The sequence below is a fragment of the Macrosteles quadrilineatus genome, unplaced genomic scaffold (genome assembly GCF_028750875.1).
Source record: "Macrosteles quadrilineatus isolate MER2022 unplaced genomic scaffold, UCM_ALF_1.0 Scaffold_27__1_contigs__length_1626561, whole genome shotgun sequence".
Classification (NCBI taxonomy): Eukaryota; Metazoa; Arthropoda; class Insecta; order Hemiptera; family Cicadellidae; genus Macrosteles; species Macrosteles quadrilineatus.
In genome coordinates this window covers 1,008,027-1,028,017 of record NW_026542620.1, presented here as the reverse complement: position 1 = coordinate 1,028,017, position 19,991 = coordinate 1,008,027, and the positions used below count along the sequence as shown (strand labels likewise).

The 19,991-nt window shown below is 36.1% G+C and overlaps 1 protein-coding gene across 1 annotated transcript; it reads right to left on the bottom strand.

The window, feature by feature from the left end:
- Positions 1 to 3,852: 3,852 nt before the first annotated feature.
- On the bottom strand, positions 3,853 to 5,112 carry LOC129005613 (uncharacterized). The gene has a single exon (XM_054434564.1). It carries the CDS (start codon positions 5,110 to 5,112, stop codon positions 3,853 to 3,855), a length of 1,260 nt encoding a protein of 419 aa, XP_054290539.1.
- Positions 5,113 to 19,991: the final 14,879 nt, after the last annotated feature.

Genomic DNA, 19,991 nt, shown 5'->3' with positions numbered 1-19,991 from the left:
GAAGTGATCCACTACCTCTGCTACCTATTCTTCCTCCTCAGCCTCTCCCCTGAATCCTCCAATGTCGGAGGATATTAATTACAACTAGGCCCTACCCTGTACAATCCTGTACAATGGTACATGGCACTTCTATGTACAGAAATATAAGAGAAAGATTGTATTAGCTTACAAAAAATTTAGCATCTTCCGCCTGACCACATGTTACTTTACGATCTTGTAATGGCTCACTACTCCTCTTCGATGGTGCATACTTTGTCTGTGCTATGTACATCGTAGCATCACCAGGTGACCAGCTAGTTGAGGAAACAAACCCACTCTGAACAGGTCGCCCTGAGCTAGAATCAGCTCGACGTTCATATTGCCCTTGATATGGGAGAGGAAAATCCAGGTAAAGGTCTTAAATCCTGACCAGGAGGGTTCTTTAAGGCTGGTGCTGGTTGTCTTGCTGAGACATTATAGTCTGTTCACAATGAAATCTCATTAATAAATGACAATGACCATATAATGCAATATAATAACACCTGTTTGAAAAATATAACAACCTAAACAGAAATTTTATATCTCAAAATCTTTAGTCATGAAATATGAGGTTGAGGACATAAATGAATTATTAGAATCCATGTTGTAGTAATTAGTAGACATGTGGAAGACCTACTAGTTCACCAATTATACTTATAACATTTAATAATAAATTATTTAATTATACTTATAACATCAAGAAAATACTTTACTTCTACTAAGTACAATACATCAAAACTCTATTAAATTAAACTAATGGATAATCTAAAATATATAATGGGTGAAAGGAAAATAAAAGTAGGCTACAGAAATATTTTCAAGGTAGTTACTTGCCTATTCTACACTGCTTCAGTTTCAATGGAATCTTCTATCATAGCCTTTAATTAACCTTTAAATTTTCTATCAGAGCCTTCTTTTTTCATCTAATGAAGAACTATAACATGCAACAGGCATATTTTCACTGCTTAGCTCATCCAGTTATAAAAAATTACTTTTTTTAGCAGTTTCATATTCAACGTCAATGATTAAATCATCCTGATTTTCTTTTACACTTCATCATCGACGCCACACATGTATCTGCATAATAAATTGAGCAGGGGAGCCCTTCTCTGCACTCGTCTAGGATTAACAAAGGAGTATGTAATTGAAAGTTGTATTTGTTTAGCACATGAGTGTCATAAACATGAGGAAAAATCATCCACATCAAGTCGGGGCAATTCATTATTAGATACCCCTTGAGGCTTGTATGTCAACAGTGTGACATCTCTAGATATCCTGAGTTCTTCAACCCAAGCATCCGCACTGACTGGAACAAAGGGGTGTTTCAACGATTCACTGTTGAGATTGAAACTCTGCTCTATATTTAAGATATCCTTTTTGTTCATCAAATGTATTTGATTCAGTGCATTATTAGATATACTGCCCCTAACCTCTTTCAAAATTTCATCGTGCGGAATTTTTGTTGCTATCTGAGTTGCAATTAGTTCCCTATCTTTCCTGGTCAGATGAATATGCTTAAATTCTGACTTTGCTTAAACGTGTTTTGATGTGTAGTGTACTTCTACTGTTTGGTAAAATCGAAATCGTCGCGGATGCGTTCCACTTCTTCATTGGACACACGAGGACGACCCGATGATTTTGCTTTACAGAGACAGCCTGTATCAGTAAATTGCTTATACCATCTTCTTATGCTCTGGGCTGTAGGAGGATCAGCACTATATGTGGTACAAAATTTACGTTGCACGGAAATCATAGACTCACATCTAGCAACTCACATCTAGCAAGCCGTATAACACAAAAGGCCTTCTATTGTTTAGACGCCATTTTGACAATAACTGAGCTGGGCGTTGACAGAAGCGCGCTACTGCTACCTAGCGGAAAACACGCGAAATTCGAGAGCTTCCTCTTACTGACAGTACATTGTTCTATCAAATCGGACTTATAGATGAATAGCAATAAATTTTTAACATCGGATGATTCTTTTTGGAAATCGATTTCCCTTTCCTTATGTATATTAGCCAGTGCAACCCATTCAAACGGTCTTCTGTCATGGTTGACCTGAGATAAGTTTTTATTCTTCTCAGTGAAGAAAAAGCCCGCTCGTACGAGGCAGATGTTACCGGTAACGTAGCGAATATCTGCAATAAAATTGCTGCGTTTGGGAAAAAGTCTCTGTCAAACTTTGACAAAGCAATTTCACAACTTTGTGGAAGATCCATTGGTGATTGTCGATTTCCAATATTACCGCCAAAGTCCAAACTCTGCGGATAACTCTATAAACAAAGCAGAAATGTCCTCATAGTAGAGATTGGCAGATTCCAACACTTCTTCAGCCGTTTGGTTAGAAAATTTAGATGGAATTAGTTCCCCCAGATTTGAAATATCACTTACGAAATCAAATCTGGCGTTTAACTCCGAAATAAGGTGATTAAAAAATGGAATGTGTATTGCCACCTTGTAATACTGTTCTGCATCTTGTTCTTGGCCTAGCAACTGGACATTAGTTCTTAGAGTTTGTCGGCTGCATGTTCGGGGTAGGATTATTTCTTCTCCTAATTGCAATGCTGTGGCTTGTGAAGATTCAAATACTTTCGTGAAGTCAATGTCTAATTCCGATCTCATTAGTTTGGGTTTGCTTAGTATTGAAATTGTATAACCTTTTGCAGTTTATAGGTCTTGTTTGGGGTCTTGGAGAAACTTACTCAGTATTGCGTATGGGCTTTTCAAATTCAATCAATTTAAATTTAAATCAATTATTTTATGTTTGTTATTTTTTTAAACGTAAGTTGAAATCGGGCTATGATAAATTTGTCATTATTTACTGATGCTTTAACGACCACATCTGAGCCCAAATATTTCAAATTAATTCTATAATTATTACTAATAACCCTGGACTTACTCAAATTGAATTAGCTATTCCAGGCCGACAATAAGATTTTGTCCCCGGGGTGAAATTGAACAGTCACAGATAAATCATATGTACTTTATAAAATACCAAAATCATTGACTATACTCTATACTATAACTGTGTATGTGTATGTAATTGAACCTGCAATCGTTAACAAATTGCTTCTAAGATTTGACAAAACAACTTGTACTATTTAACTAATTTGTAATAAAATCTATGAAATTAAAACCTTTAAGCAGTGGTCCTCTTCCCCGTTTGTTTTATTAACCAGATTTATTTGGAAATGAAGTCAGCGTACATAATTTGTATGATACATAAAATACACCTTTTAGCGCAAAACCTGAGAGTAACGCTAAAGTCTCTCTCCACAGCTGGGACGGCATCTCTCATCTTAGTGTTCTGTTTCTTTAATTAAGCCTCCTTCCACTTTTACTAACAGTTCATGGAATGAAGTGATCCACTACCTCTGCTACCTATTCTTCCTCCTCAGCCTCTCCCCTGAGTCCTCCAATGTCGGAGGATATTAATTACAACTACTGTTGGATTGGGAAATGGAAAAATTATAATTATAAAAAAGAAATCATGTTGACTTGAGCAATAAAAACAATGTAATGAAAAAGTAAACAGGATTAAATAATAACATATGATAAATAAATATACACATGTTAAATGCAGATCAAGGGGAAAAGTCTTGAACATACTGCCCGCCTTAAAGCAACGAAGTGCTTTAACCAGAGTCAAGAAATGGTGTTTCACGTTGTAGTCTGGTGGAGCAGTCACGCTTCTTTTGGAGGGACACTATTTCATCTGCAAAGGTGGCTTGTGGAACATGATGGAAGATCTTGAGACGAGCTTTGGAGATTTCAGATGATGAGAGAGGACCACTGAGACGGTCATTTTGATTACGACAATTGTGAATGAAGCGGTTAAGAAGAGCGACAATGCGTTGGAGTTTGTTCCACGATGAGTAGGCAGAAAGAAGGAGGAGCTGATGTAAGGACAACTAAAGGTGTCTTCTTGATTTCTTCTGACGAAGAAAGGTCCTCAGGAATGAAGTGCGAGGTAGGCCAATGGCAAATGGGGAGCTTAAGCCAAGGAGGGCCTGTCCACCAGAGTGGATGGTTGACAAGTAGGGAAGCAGAAATTCCTCTTGACGCACAGTCTGCAGGATTATCAGTACTTGATATGTGTCGCCAAGAGTCGATGGGAACAAGTTCTTGAGTTTGAGAAACCCTGTTGGCTACATATGTCTTGAGTTTGTAGGGTGGAGTCCGTAGCCATGTCAAGACTATCGAGGAGTCACTCCATAGATAGATATTTTTGATGGCAATTTTATCTGAGAAGAGAGAATGACAATGTGCTACTAATTGCGCGAGAAGATGAGCAGCACAAAGCTCAAGGCGAGGAAGAGTTACTCTTTTGAGAGGAGAGACACGAGTCTTTGAGATTATTGGGTGAATGATGGTGTCACCATTAGACATCTGACAGCGGAAATATACGACAGATGCGTAGCCACTCTCTGACGCATCTGCGAAGCCATGTAATTCTACGGTGCATGACAGGGAAAACTGTAACGCTCGAGGAATAGAAATTTGAGATAAATATTGAGTATCGATTAGGAATGAATGCCATTTTTCGGCGAGGTTAGTGGGCAGGGGATCATCCCAGGATAAGCCTGTGGTCCATAGTAACTGAATAAAACATTTTGCTTGCATGATGCAGGGAGCGAGAAATCCACAAGGATCGTAGATTTTTGCTATGATGCTCAAGATCGAACGTTTTGATGGATGAGGGTCCATAGGGAAGTTAAGGTTGTAAGTGAAGCAGTCAGAGTGGGGAGACCAATGTAGGCCAAGTATTGTGAAGTGTGGCTGTTCAGAATCTTGGAGAAAGACGGGAGTCTCAAGATGTTCCTTGGGGAAAGCTTGTAGAAGACGATCAGAGTTGGAGACCCATTTACTCAATTTAAATCCTCCTCTTCGTAACAGGTTGACCAATTGATCTTGAAGTTTCAAGGCTGTTTCCTCAGTATCCGCACCAGTGATGATGTCGTCAACGTAGGTTTGCGTTCTAAGTACTTGCGCTGCCTCGGGAAAGTAGTCACCTTCGTCGTCAGCGAGTTGGTGAAGAGTATCGGAAGAAGAGTCACTTAAGATAGCAGAATTTGCAGGTTCAGGATGGGACATTAAGATCTCAATAGTAGCCTCGATATGAGAAAATAAACTTTCAATTTCATCCAGGTCTTGAGACAATGTCTCGTCAGAGATAGGATCCTCTTTTCTAAGATTAAAACCCGTTGCACATTGTTATCGAATTCTTCTTTTCTTTTACGAATTTCATTTAAATGAGCATTAAGTTGGTTAATTTGAATAGGGGTGAGTTGTTCCTTTGAGGTATTGTATTCATCAACAGTATCTTTAAGCTTATTAAAACGAGTTTTAATTAGAGATGTTGAGCGAGTGTATGTAGATGACTTAAAATCAGAAGTTTTAGGAGCCATTGTAGTAGTAGAACACAAAATTTACCAGCAGCACACACAATATAAAAAGGTCTTGAGTAAACACAAAATCTCAGTTTGAAGTCAAAACAATGAATTGTACATCAAAGATACAGATAATAAGTTTCTTTCGATAAAGTCTTTAACTAAAAGGAGGAATGTATAGTCTATTAAGTGCACAAAAAATTAATAAACTTGAGCTTGTTTGATTGATTGGCACAAAAAATAATAATATTTTAAGTAAGTAAAGAGTTCATTCTTTCATCTGAATCCAAAAACATTATAATAAGGTAAACTTAAAAAAAACAAATTAGTAGTGGACTGTAAGGGAACTGAGTATAACATTTAGATTATAAATGGGGTAATGTTAACAAGGAATGAATATAGTTACCAGGTTTTCATCCGGCTGCGAATTAGGACCAAATGTTGGATTGGGAAATGGAAAAATTATAATTATAAAAAAGAAACCATGTTGACTTGAGCAATAAAAACAATGTAATGAAAAAGTAAACAGGATTAAATAATAACATATGATAAATAAATATACACATGTTAAATGCAGATCAAGGGGAAAAGTCTTGAACAACTACCCTTTACAATCCTGTACAATGGTACATGACACTTCTATGTACAGAAATATAAGAGAAAGATTGTATTCGCTTACAAATAATTTAGCATCTTCCGCCTGACCACATGTTACTTTACGATCTTGTAATGGCTCACTACTCCTCTTCGATGGTGCATACTTTGTCTGTGCTATGTACATCGTAGCATCACCAGGTGACCAGCTAGTTGAGGAAACAAACCCACTCTGAACAGGTCGCCCTGAGCTAGAATCAGCTCGACGTTCATATTACCTTTGATATGGGAGAGGAAAATCCAGGTAAAGGTCTTAAATCCTGACCAGGAGGGTTCTTTAAGGCTGGTGTTGGTTATCTTGCTGAGACATTATAGTCTGTTCACAATGAAATCTCATTAATAAATGACAATGACCATATAATGCAATATAATAACACCTGTTTGAAAAATATAACAACCTAAACAGAAATTTTATATCTCAAAATCTTTAGTCATGAAATATGAGGTTGAGGACATAAATGAATTATTAGAATCCATGTTGTAGTAATTAGTAGACATGTGGAAGACCTACTAGTTCACCAATTATACTTATAACATTTAATAATAAATTATTTAATTATACTTATAACATCAAGAAAATACTTTACTTCTACTAAGTACAATACATCAAAACTCTATTAAATTGAACTAATGGATAATCTAAAATATATAATGGGTGAAAGGAAAATAAAAGTAGGCTACAGTAATATTTTCAAGGTAGTTACTTGCCTATTCTACACTGCTTCAGTTTCAATGGAATCTTCTATCATAGCCTTTAAATAACCTTTAAATTTTTTATCAGAGCCTTCTTTTTTCATCTAATGAAGAACTATACCATGCAACAGGCATATTTTCACTGCTTATTTCATCCAGTTATAGAAATTACTTTTTGTTAGCAGTTTCATATTCAACGTCAATGATTAAATCATCCTGATTTTCTGTTACACTTCATCATCGACGCCACACATGTATCTGCATAATAAATTGAGCAGGGGAGCCCTTCTCTGCACTCGTCTAGGATTAACAGAGGAGTATGTAATTGAAAGTTGTATTTGTTTAGCACATGAGTGTCATAAACATGAGGAAAAATCATCCACATCAAGTCGGGGCAATTCATTATTAGATACCCCTTGAGGCTTGTATGTCAACAGTGTGACATCTCTAGATATCCTGAGTTCTTCAACCCAAGCATCCGCACTGACTGGAACAAAGGGGTGTTTCAACGATTCACTGTTGAGATTGAAACTCTGCTCTATATTTAAGATATCCTTTTTGTTCATCAAATGTATTTGATTCAGTGCATTATTAGATATACTGCCCCTAACCTCTTTCAAAATTTCATCGTGCGGAATTTTTGTTGCTATCTGAGTTGCAATTAGTTCCCTATCTTTCCTGGTCAGATGAATATGCTTAAATTCTGATTTATGTTTAAACGTGTTTTGATGTGTAGTGTACTTCTACTGTTTGGTCTTCCAGTATTTTACTGTAACTTTCATTTTAGCTGGACAGAAAGCTCCAATTTTACATGTTCCCATAATTTTTAAATGGCGTTTACCTCTTGTTGGTAGAGACTCTTTTTCTGTATGTAACACATACACATCACAATTTTTGAGGTTGAAGGTTTTTTTCAGTTTTTTTTATGCAAAAAATGTATCTACAGAAGGGAATTTGAGTTTTTCAACTTGCACGTGAATATTATGTGTGACCAAAAAGTGATCTTCAGTAGAATAGAACCCGTTAAATAGAAACTAAAAATGGGGCATTGCCTTTTTAACACGAATTTCGAAGGAATCAAACCGACCAAAATAGAAACAAAAATGCTAACAGAGAAGTTCAGGACGAAAATAAAAAGAAAAGAATAAATAGAAATATAACAAAAAGACGAGACTGTGACTGTGTGGAATACTTTCCGGGATGGTTTCTAGTGCAATAGTGACTATTCGTGTTCGTGTTTAAGTATTATTTCCCGAAACTTCAGTTTTGTTTTGTTTGAGTTAATACGTCTCTATAATGCATTACCGGTAATGCATAACTTATTATTCCTTGTCATTAAAGGTCTAAAGCAGAAGTATAAGTTTTAGCTGGTTTACTCTTACCCTAAATTTAAGGGTAGCAGTTAAAAACAAAGAAATAAGTTGACTGTCAAAGGAAAGTCAGTAATAATGTAAAAAAAAATCATATTCAAAAGAAACTTAAATGTTTTTTTACAGTACAATACTATGAATAAGTTATTCGATGGCCCAATTTGACATTTGACTGACTAAAAAGATGAAATACTTAATCTATATAGATTTCCCTTTCCTTATGTATATAAGCCAGTGCAACCCATTCAAACGGTCTTCTGTCATGGTTGACCTGAGATAAGTTTTTATTCTTCTCAGTGAAGAAGAACTCCGCTCGGTCGAGGCAGTTGTTACCGGTAACGTAGCGAATATCTGCAATAAAATTGCTGCGTTTGGGAAAGAGTCTCTGTTACACTCTGACAAAGCAATTTCACAACTTTGTAGAAGATCCCTTGGTGATTGTCGATTTCTACTATTACCGCCAATGTCCAATCTCTGCGGATAACTATGTTGATGAAGCAGAAATGTCCTCATAGATATTGGCAGCTTCCAACACTTCTTCAACCGTGTGATTAGAAAATGTAGATGGAATTAGTCCCCCCAGATGTGAAACATCACTTACGAAATAAAATCTGGTGTTCAACTCAGAAATAAGGTGATCCAAAAATGGAATGTGTATTGCCACCTTGTAATACTGTTCTGCATCTTGTTCTTGGCCTGGCAACTGGGCATTAGTTCTTAGAGTTTGTGACCGTTGCTCATTTCTGGATAGGCTGAGTCAGTAAAACGATACAAATACCATTAAAATTTGAAAAACTAGTGGGGCTTTGCTTGTATCCATAGTATTTGTATACTGTGTAAAAAATATCTCTAATAGGGAAATGTTGAATAAAAACATTGTTTGTGACCACTTTTTTACAATAATGCTCTAATAAACTCTATATATTTATTTTTGGTTGATAAAGTGTGTATAGCTAAGTGAATTCTTTTCAACCAATCCAGGAGGCCATCTAATTCCATGACGACTTAAACCGTCTATTTCTTCTTTACTCTCCATCAATATCTCCCATTGGTAATTGGATGGGGTTTATGGAAAACTATACTTTAGCCCACAACCAGGAACGTTATACGTTGTAGGTTCCGAGCTTATTATTTACAGCCTACATTAAATAAAATCCAGGACTGATAAGTATTACAAGGAAATGGAAAACTTACCATATATCTCTTCAACACTTTTCTTATCCACTACCTCTGCTACGTACTCTTCATCCTCAGAATCTCTCCCCTGAATCCTCCAATGTCGGAGGATATTAATTACAACTACCCCATTGTACTGACACTTCTATGTACAGAAACATAAGAAAAAAATTGTATTAGCTTACAAATAATTTAGCATCTTCATCCTGACCACATGTTACTTTACGATCTTGTAATGGCTCACTACTCCTCTCTGACGGTGCATACTTTGTCTGTGCTATGTACATCGTTGCATCACCAGGTGACCAGCTAGTTGAGGAAACAAACCCACTCTGAACAGGTCGTCCTGAGCTAGAATCAGCTTGACGTTCGTATTGCCTTTGATATGGGAGAGGAAAATCCAGGTAAAGGTCTTAAATTGTGACCAGGAGGGTTCCTTAAGGCTGCTGCTGGTTGTCTTGCTGAGACATTATAGTCTGTCCACAATGAAATCTCATTAATAAATTACAATGACCAAATAATGCAATATAATAACACCTGTTTAGAGCACGCTTATCAGGGATCATAGCTCAATTCCAAAGTATTAGACTCATAGTGGTAGGGAACCAAGGAATTGCTCACTTGATCTCATTTTATAAACTTTTTGATCGATTGGTTGATTATATTTCTGATAGGTTGAGCACTTTACTATTCATATTGTGAACTTAATTCTCAATTAGTTTGTTATATTTCTACTAGGTTGCGCAGCAAGCGCTCTACTACTACTCTATAATCCAACAAACCTAGATGAAAACCTCAAGTAAATGCACTCGCCTTTTGGAACAAAAAGCTCTGTGCCAGAAAAGATAGTGTTTTTGCTCAAAACTTCGTGTGCCAGAACATTCATTTACTCCCTACTCAGGATAAAGGAGCTACATCTGAGAGGGTTGTGCACATAAATCTAACCTGTAAATCTAGAACCATCTAGAACTGTCAGCAGTAGGTGGTGTTTCCATTAGATCATTCTGCCGACAATCATGAGGTATGTCCTGAGCAGCATCCCTGCTGAGTTGGTTGTCTGTGGCGAACTCTCCGAGCCATGTGCCTCCTGTACTGATGCCTGAGACTGTGTCACGGTTGTTCTGGACGTAGTAGTTGGAGCTGGACCATCCTGTCTTCCCTTCTTCACTTTCACCGGAGTCGGAGTCTGAGTAGTCATATTTTCGTTTGGTTCCCTGTTCTTGCGTTTTTTCCGTTCTCGTCCCCGAAGGTCCTGGCTCTGACATGATGTTGTTTCAAGTAGGTCATCCGGGTCGTCCTGAAATACCTGGGCAATGTCCTGTGTGTTCACAAGTTCTAATTCGTCTACAGATGTAATATTCTTTACTCGATAGGAGAAAGGTTGAATATACAGGGTGTTGAAAATGTCTGGAACCAACATTATATCTGGTGAGTGGTTAAAGAAAAACAACTGATATTTTGTGTACGGATATACTATGGTTTTACCTATCTTTTGGTGCCTTATGCAATTTTTTACCACTTATAGGGAACGTCCTGTGGAGGATGCAGTAAAAAGTTTTAATGGAAGCATATGGTAAATGATACATCATTTTAAAGGGCATTTTTTTCTGAGTAAGGAGCCACAAGTTTCATCTCAAAAGGACCACCCTAGCAAAAATGGTGACTGTTTGAAATTTAAAAACATTGCTATTTAAATGGTCCGTATTTGTTTCCTTTAAATGCTATTACAAGCCAGTTACGAAGTACAGTAGTTTATAACGTGGTGAACTGAAAAGTGACTAAAAAAAACATTTAACTAAATTGTTTGTGTTGTTTTACTAACCTTATTTTTAACATAAATACCAATTAAGCTTTCAATTATTTTCAAAAACTTAAAACAGTCGCCATTTTCGCTAGGGTGGTCCTTTTGAGATGAAACTTGCGGCTCCTTACTCAGAAAAAAATGGCCTTTAAAATGATGTATCATTTACCATAGGCTTCCATTAAAACCTTTTACTGCATCCTCCACAGGACGTTCCCTATGAGTGGGTTTTTAAATTTCAAACAGTCGCCATTTTTGCTAGGGTGGTCCTTTTGAGATGAAACTTGCGGCTCCTTACTCAGAAAAAAATGGCCTTTAAAATGATGTATCATTTACCATAGGCTTCCATTAAAACTTTTTACTGCATCCTCCACAGGACGTTCCCTATAAGTGGTAAAAAATTTCATAAGGCACCAAAAGATAGGTAAAACCATAGTATATCCGTACACAAAATATCAGTTGTTTTTCCTTAACCACTCACCAGATATAATGTTGGTTCCAGACATTTTCAACACCCTGTATATGAAGCTAAAAGGTTCGTGCAAAATAAATTCATTCTGTCGATCAGAAATAAAAGTGGAAAAGGCTGGACAGTCATTAAAAGTGATTAGTAGTTATTTTACCTTTAGTCTTTTTTTTATAAGATCATATACCTAGTCTCTAATTACATTGAAGTTCTCTAATGATATGTTCGTATTGATACCACAATTAAGTCTAAAACAATTAGCCCATAGTTTGAATCTGTTATTTCTCACATAATATTCCTTGAAGTAGCCTTTGAAAAGCCCTGCGTTGCTGTCATCTCGTATTTCATAAAGCAAACTTTGTAGTTTTCTCCAAAAAGTTGTTTCGTCTCTTTCATACACAAGACTTGTTACCGTTTTTTTCATCATTTCCTGTTTTGCTGTATTTGTGATATTCTTTTTTATGCTCTTCTTTAAAGGACTAATAACGTGCCAAGCACAAAAGAGGTGCTTTTTAGAGTGACCCATAACTTTTACTTTTACTGAATATCAAGTTTCGTCCATATCAGACATGAATATATTGGTATTTATTACACCTGTAGCATTTCGAATTTCTGAATATAAAAGTTTCAAAGCCTTTTCATCGCTTCTATTGGTGAACATAAAAGCTACTCGAAACCCGTCCCTTGTCTCATCCAATGTCAAAATTGTGTACATTTGAAAGTTATATTTATGTAAACCAAATGTGCTGTCAACGCAAACTGTATCCTTTCCATGTTTTTTTAAAACCCAATTTTCGTACTTCCGGAATCTTTTTCCTCAAACTCTGGTAGGTGATCAACCAATTCACCTTGAGCTTTATAAACTAACACAGATGTGCTCTTTGATTCTTTCAATTCATTTATCCAAGCTTTTGTACTTCTGCAGTAACATCATACTTATGCTTCTGCCAATCATCTTGCAGCGTTAAACTTACTTTAATATTATCAATATCTGCTGCGTTTGGGATTTGGATTCTATTCATAGCAGTATTTGCAGAATCAGGTCGAATACTTCTTAGTATTTCTTTTTTAGCACTTTGTTGCTTAGCCTCAGCGCAATAGATCTTATGTCTTCAACACTCAACCTTACATGTTCTAATTGGTTCTTATGGCCAATATGTTGGGCATGAAATTTCACTTTTAATGACTGTCCCGACTTTTCCACTTTTATTTCTGATGGACAGGACGAATTTATTTTGCACGAACCTTTTAGCTTCATATATATTCAACCTTTCCCTTTTGGTAGGCAAGTGCCACACCGGTTGCATTGATATAAAACAGTTGTTTGACAAGTTTTTAGATTTTTCATATGAATTTTTTGTTGTCTTATTAATAGTTTCTTACCAATTTTGGAACTCTTTTTCGGAATCAAATTCAAGGTTTCCCATTTCATACTAACACTATGAACTTTTTCAAAATGTTTGTATATAAGTAGTAGGGTGTAGTAGGGTACATACTGCGCGATATGCAGTAGGCACCTCGCCCTTCTCCCCTCACCCTGCACTCCCGATTCTACTTTAGCTGCTGGAAGAGGAGGAGAGCTGAGTTACAAAATAGAGCATGTTTGGTGCTCCCAGCCTCGGGACGACGTAGAGTGGGCTCGTCATGATGCATATATGGTACGATGAGCTATACTTCAAAATAAGATTGGTTGTAACAACTTTCGCTGCTTGAAGCGCAGAACACGATGTATCCGACGCACACGCAATCCGTTGTCCATCGCCTGTAAAAGTGCTCGATAATGGATTACGTATGCGTCTTTATCAAACAGGGTGACCGTTAGTTTTGCAGATTTGTCTACGCTGTATGTTCGGAGGACGTCATTCGTATATGGCAATTGGTCTCGGACAGAATGTAGGTCTCGGTGTTGGTCATGGAGCCGAGGGTCTCGTAGATACTCCAAATCCACCTCCAGGACGTAGCCTACATCTCCGTCTGCCGGTATGTCGTCGATGACCAAATCGTCTTATTTCCTGATGCGACAGCCACTCGAAATCTTTGTACGGGAGTGACTGGGACATGGCCCATCCGTATAAATTGTTAGCGTCGTAGTACATGATATAATCTCCAAATTTGCTTTTGTTGTTGTTGATGTTGTTATCTATGGCACTAACACTAGTCGCAGGTGACTATCCGACCGTCTCAGCTGACGCCATTTTTTATTCGCCTCTTGTTGTTGCTTCTGCTACCACCTGCTGATGTTGAAGGATTGTTTACGGTGGTAGCGTTGGTATATTTATTATTGGCAACAGCGTGTCGTGTTGCGCATTGGGTCAAGCCGTCCCGGACCCCTTTCTCGAAGAACAGGTACACATCTACGTCCTTTAGGGTATTCAGGGTCACGTCAGTTTTGAAGAGCATCATGTCCCAAACGAACGACGGTTAAGGTCAACCAGTGGGCTGAATCAAGGTCGTAGTGTTCCAGACACTGGTCCCGAAAGCCCTCGAAGACGTCCAGCAACAGCAACACGTCTGTTTTCAAATACAAGTCAGCGTAGTCTCCGAGGGTGTTGCAATTGAAATGTGACGATACGCGTCGAGCGTGAGCTTAATCCTCTTCATTTACGTCATCCTTTCGTAATTAATTTGCCAGGAAACATCTACCGCAAAACTGTCATTATTAACCGAGCAGAATGAGATTTGGCACCATACATGTTCAAAATCCCTCTCTTGCAATTCTGGTTAAAAAAAATCTGAATCATGTTAGTATACCTGTGTGAGCTCACAGTAACTGTAACGCCTTCTTCTTCGACGAAATATAGACCGATGATTTCAAGTCGTAATATAGCGCGCCACACAGTTACACGCTCGCTGTGAAGTGGTCTCTCGTGGATTTCATTGGGATTGTTTTGACTCCAATAACTATAATTTTGCTTATTAACGTTGCCAGACAAATGAAAATGTGCCTCGTCACTGCAAAAAACAATGGCGTCTGGTGGAAGCCGTTGCAAGATGTTTCGACAAGCTTCCGTGCGACACTGCTAATCACATCAGTTGTGTTCCTTGAGTATTGCTAAATAGTAGCAAATCAAAATGTTTTGTTTTAACTGTTTTACATATTCGTAATGGATAGACTGCACTGCTTTCATTTAACCCATTAACATTAATACTGACTGGTGGATTTTTTTCTTTCAAACTTCTTTATGTCTTTTAATGGTGTTGGTTATGTGATACAAAAAAATCAAATTTGTTAACTAAGTCTAAATATATGTAATCAATTCTTTGTTTGTTCCTTCCTTGAACGTAACGAGATGGAATGGACCATTTAAAACATTCTTCATCGTTTACTTTGTGTGGGTTAATGACTGTTTTTTGACCTGAATAGATTTTGGCAATGGAATAAATGAACTTCCTCCAAGAGGTTTAAATTTACTTCATCGCAACATAAGACCGTCGACTGTGTGAAGTGACCAACCACTTCCCTTGTCTAAGTACTCACTTTCTTCTTGGCAAATGTTTCTGAAATATCTATTTAGTATTGAACCTAGGAATGTTCCTACAAATACTGTGTAATTAGCAGTCTTAAACGCTCTGGCTTGAATTTCCTTTGTGTTTTGTGTAACCTAAGTACATTCCACTAACAAATTTAATTTTAAAGCTCCATAATTTGCTAAACTGTTAATGACTTAATTCTTAATTTTATGTTTAACAATTTCAAGTAACATACATATGTCATAAATTTGTTGTGACCTATTTTTAAAATAATATGTCTTTAATACACCCTTAAAACTCTATGAAGTCCAAGGATTCGGCCAAAGAGAGACGGCTTATTTTGCTCCTGAAATTATAGAGGGAATTGAGTTCGATATCCATCGGTTCGTATTCCATTCTAATTGTACAGTCAGACATCTGTAAACCAATAATCACCAATTAAAACTTCTTTATACTAAACCGGTTGAACCAAACTCTTGATCACCTCTCAATGTTTTACTAAGTGATTTTAATTCAACAAGTTCAGGACAAAGAATCATTTCACAGATTAGTTCTGCGATTTTATCATCTTTCTTTTACTACAAAATCCGAATTTGAATGATTGAACAGGAGAACACAAACATTTCCGGTGTAGTCTCTGTCCATCACGCCAGCTCCAACTGTTATGAAGGGATTTAATGCAAGGCCTGATATAGGTGCTATACGACCGTAACAGTTTTCAGCAATATGTAATGCTAAATCTGTTTTGATTAGAGTCTTTTCATGTTTTGATACTACATAATCATATGCGCTTTTTAAATCATAGTCTGCTGTATACGGTGTCGCACGATGAGGTGGATGTGCATATTCACTTAATTTAAGAAATCCTAGCTTAGATTCTGAAAAGAAAAGAAATAATTTAAGATATAATACTTTGACGATAACAATAGTTATTTGTGTAACTAGTGGTGAAAGTGGCACTTTGCTGCACACGAGAGCAATGTTTACGCACGAGCCGCAGGCGAGTGTGGAATGATCTCGAGTGCAGCAAAGGCCTTTTTCACTCGTGTTACACATTATATTTTTCCTACAGTCACTATAAAGAATATAAATAATTAGTCTTTCAAACACTATGCAACACGTTTTTAGGTTCAGCTGGCAACACAAATGGTGCCCTAGAGAAAGTAGTACCCGCGGTCCATATCACTCCGCTATTTTCCTCGGCAAGAAATGTGCTCCGCGTTTTGAGAATATAGTTCCGTATGTTTTTGTAATTTGAAGTGGTTTCCGTGCCTAAAAAAAAGGCTTAAAAGGTATTTTCTTGATTATTAAGATCGTAGGAAGGTTTTAAAAACGTTTTAAAGAAAAGTCCAGAAAGTTCAGAAATACCGAAACTATAAACACGAAATGACAGGTTAAATCGTAGTTGTAATAGTCAATCAGCTGCTCATAGTATAATTATCTTTAAGTGTTGCCAACCTATTTCCAAGCGTACACGGATTACGTGCATAATGGAACCACGCTGTTTTGTGTTGTTTCGTTGGAATCCTGATGTGCGGCAAAGTATAAACCGTGCGGCAAAGTATAAACCGTACGGCAAAGTATAAATATGCAGCAATTAGCAGCTTTCTGTACTATAAACAGTACAAGGAAGCCAACTTTGTCGGGTGACTGTAGGAAAAAGGTATTACACATAAAGTGTTTACTTCTTAGAATCGCTAGTATCAAATGTTTCAAATTTAGGAGGTTTTTTTTACACCCTAGTGCCTACCTTAGCCAAAATATTAACCAATGATGATAATATTTGTTGATCCTCACCTTCTGATTTATTTAATAAAAAGTAACCTTTCTTATTATTATCTGCCAGTAAAATTTTTCACTTTTACAAGTTTTAAGATCCCTAGTGTCAGTTGTTTCAATTTTGATGAGATGGGATCCCTTTTCCCCAGGGGTTGTTATCTTTCTCCGAAGTGAACCAGCATTGTATTGAAATAATTGACTTAATGCCATTGAATTTTTGGACTTTTTACTAAATAACTTTGCAAAACTATTACCAGCTTCTGACTCACTGTCTGAAGCCGATGAACAATCATCTGATGAAACATTTAACAATTCTAGCTTTGTTTTTTTTTTGTTTTAACATCTGATTTTGGTCTGAATTCTTTACGTTTTTGAACTCTTTTAAACTGTTCATCATCAGACATGTCATTGAGTGATAATATCTTTCTGATCTCATCTCCAAATTTTTGGATGTTTAGAGTTAAAACTTCTTTTCCGCTTCTGGTTGCCAAATCAAAAGAAGCTCTTCCAACTCAATATCAAGTAAAGAGATATTTTCAAATGTTTTTGAACTAACTTGGTCCGAACAGAATAGTTTGTAAAATTGTTTTAAGGTGGCAAAAATCTGAGTCATTATTGGATCGGTAATGATTTCTTGTCTGTTTTTTGTTGAGTAAAGAGATATTTTCAAATGTTTTGGGACTAACTTGGTCCGAACTCATATGTGTATAGAATAGTTTGTGAAATGGTGTTAAGGTGGCAAAAATCTGAGTCATTATTGGATCGGTAATGATTTCTTGTCTGTTTTTTAGTTGAGTCATGACCAGTTCCCACTTGGAGAAACTTGACATGCCTAAAATATGTAAATTTCCTAGAATATCTAATATTGTAAATAATATCATACTACCGGCTGCTCCACATGACTTAAATGCTATGGGAAGGGAGGGGAACAGGACAGACATTGATTGGTAATTTCATATTGCCTCGAACTGTTCTTGGGAATAAATTAATATAATTTGTGTTTTAAAAGACATAACATTTGTTTCAATGACAGATTTAATCTCCCTTCCGACAGTATTTGGATGTGTTCAGGAGAAAATAATTTAGAGGTATAATACTTCTTTTCCGCTTCTGGTTGCCAAATCAAAAAAAGCTCTTGAAACTCAATATCAAGTAAAGAGATATTTTCAAATGTTTTGGAACTAACTTGGCCCGAACTCATATGTGTATAGAATAGTTTGTGAAATGGTTTTAAGGTGGCAAAAATCTGAATCATTATTGGATCGGTAATGATTTCTTGTCTGTTTTTTAGTTGAGTCATGACCAGTTCCCACTTGGAGAGACTTGACATGCCTAAAATATGTAAATTTTCTAGAATATCTAATATTGTTAATAATATCAAACTACCGGCTGCTCCACATGACTTAAATGCTATGGGAAGGGAGGGAAACAGGACAGACATTGATTGGTAATTTCATATTGTCTCGAACTGTTCTTAGGAATAAATTAATATCATTTGTGTTTTCGCAGATAAAATACATAAAATTTGTTTCAATGACAGATTGAATCTCCCTTCCGACAGTCTTATCACAGTTTATCTGTAAAAATATAAATTAACTTAATCCTTAACTGATATATACCCCCTAACTGACAAACAAAATTGTTACTATATGAGCTGTAAGAATAATAGTATTAACACATTAAACATTAACATTAAAATTCATTAACACATTCATTAACACACATTGACGAAAGTTACTTTTGGAACTGATAAAGGTATTGTAAAACCAAATATTTTAGAGTAATTTAATAAAAATAATTATTAAGAACTATTTATACATCTTAAAACTGATCTCCTATACACACTGTGTTAGTTGAAAAATGTTATCTATTTCATCATTATTGATTGAGATGAATTAGGGTTAACTACCCAAGGTTTGGTGATTTAGTCATTTTTTTTATTTCATCATGTCATAGAATTCTCTTTTTTTATCACAAGTGAGTAAAAAATACAATATTAATTACCATATTAATCCTCAGTTAATTCTGTTTCTCTAACTTTTAATAAGTAAAGATTAAGTGAAAAAATATACTGTCTTAAATTTCTACACTTTCCCTAGTGTTTTATAACAATTTCTAGTGATTGGTAACCTAGAACCCAGTGTTTGATAACATAGTTGTTTTTATTTAACCAACTAATAATACACATAAATAACTACATTTATCTTACAAATTCACATTTTATCGTTTTGGTACAAGGAGGTGAGTTGAACAAAAATATTAGGTTAAGACGCCAATGTAAAAAATTTTATATTTAACGCTTTACCTGTCAGGCCTACAAATCATATTATGAACGAGTGACAAACAATCAACTTTAATTAATGTTATGGATGTGATTAATAGACCAGATCTTGTAATGAAATGAAATGAAATGAAATGAAATGAAATGATTTATTGTGTACAGTCAATAATTAAAATAGGTTACCTAGGCTATTAATCTGATTCACTTTCACTTAAAACAAAGGGTTATTGTCCCAATCACAATCCTTCGAACAAAGATGACAAATAAAATTAACTTCGTGACCATCCTAGTCGCTCTCTTCCATCCCGAAGATGTCCAAGTGTTTTTTTTTTTTGTAAACGCTTATAATTTACAGCGTAAGGCGAAAACAGAGAATTCTGTACATAATAAATTTTTGGTTGAGTTTTCGACCACTGGACTACCTATAGTATATGAAAATAAAGCGATTAGGAATGATTAAAATGAGTAGGAGGTGGCGAAACTAAAGGAATTGCTAAAATTAGGAATACCTCATACCTACTGTAGATTCCTGTTGTTCCAGCCATGTTGAAGAAGTGAGGTCATGTGACCCAGTGGTCTTCCCAGGTGACTCTTGATTTGAGGTAGTGGGGTATGGCGGCAAATTTGAATACTGGTTATAGGATGGATAGGTAAACTGGCTGTAGGTATTGGGGAAATAAAATGAAATTATTCTGGTCAAGCAAAGGGGATTAAAATAAAATAAAATGGTTTTGAAACTGAAATAAATCTGGCCTTAACATTTCCGCCCACCAAAAAGATTTAGTCTTTTTCACACAAAATTTAATTCTCATAGTTCTATGAAAATAACTCAAAATTTCTTGAAAAGGAAAAAACACAACGAAAAACATCTTCTTGGAAAATAAAAAACAAA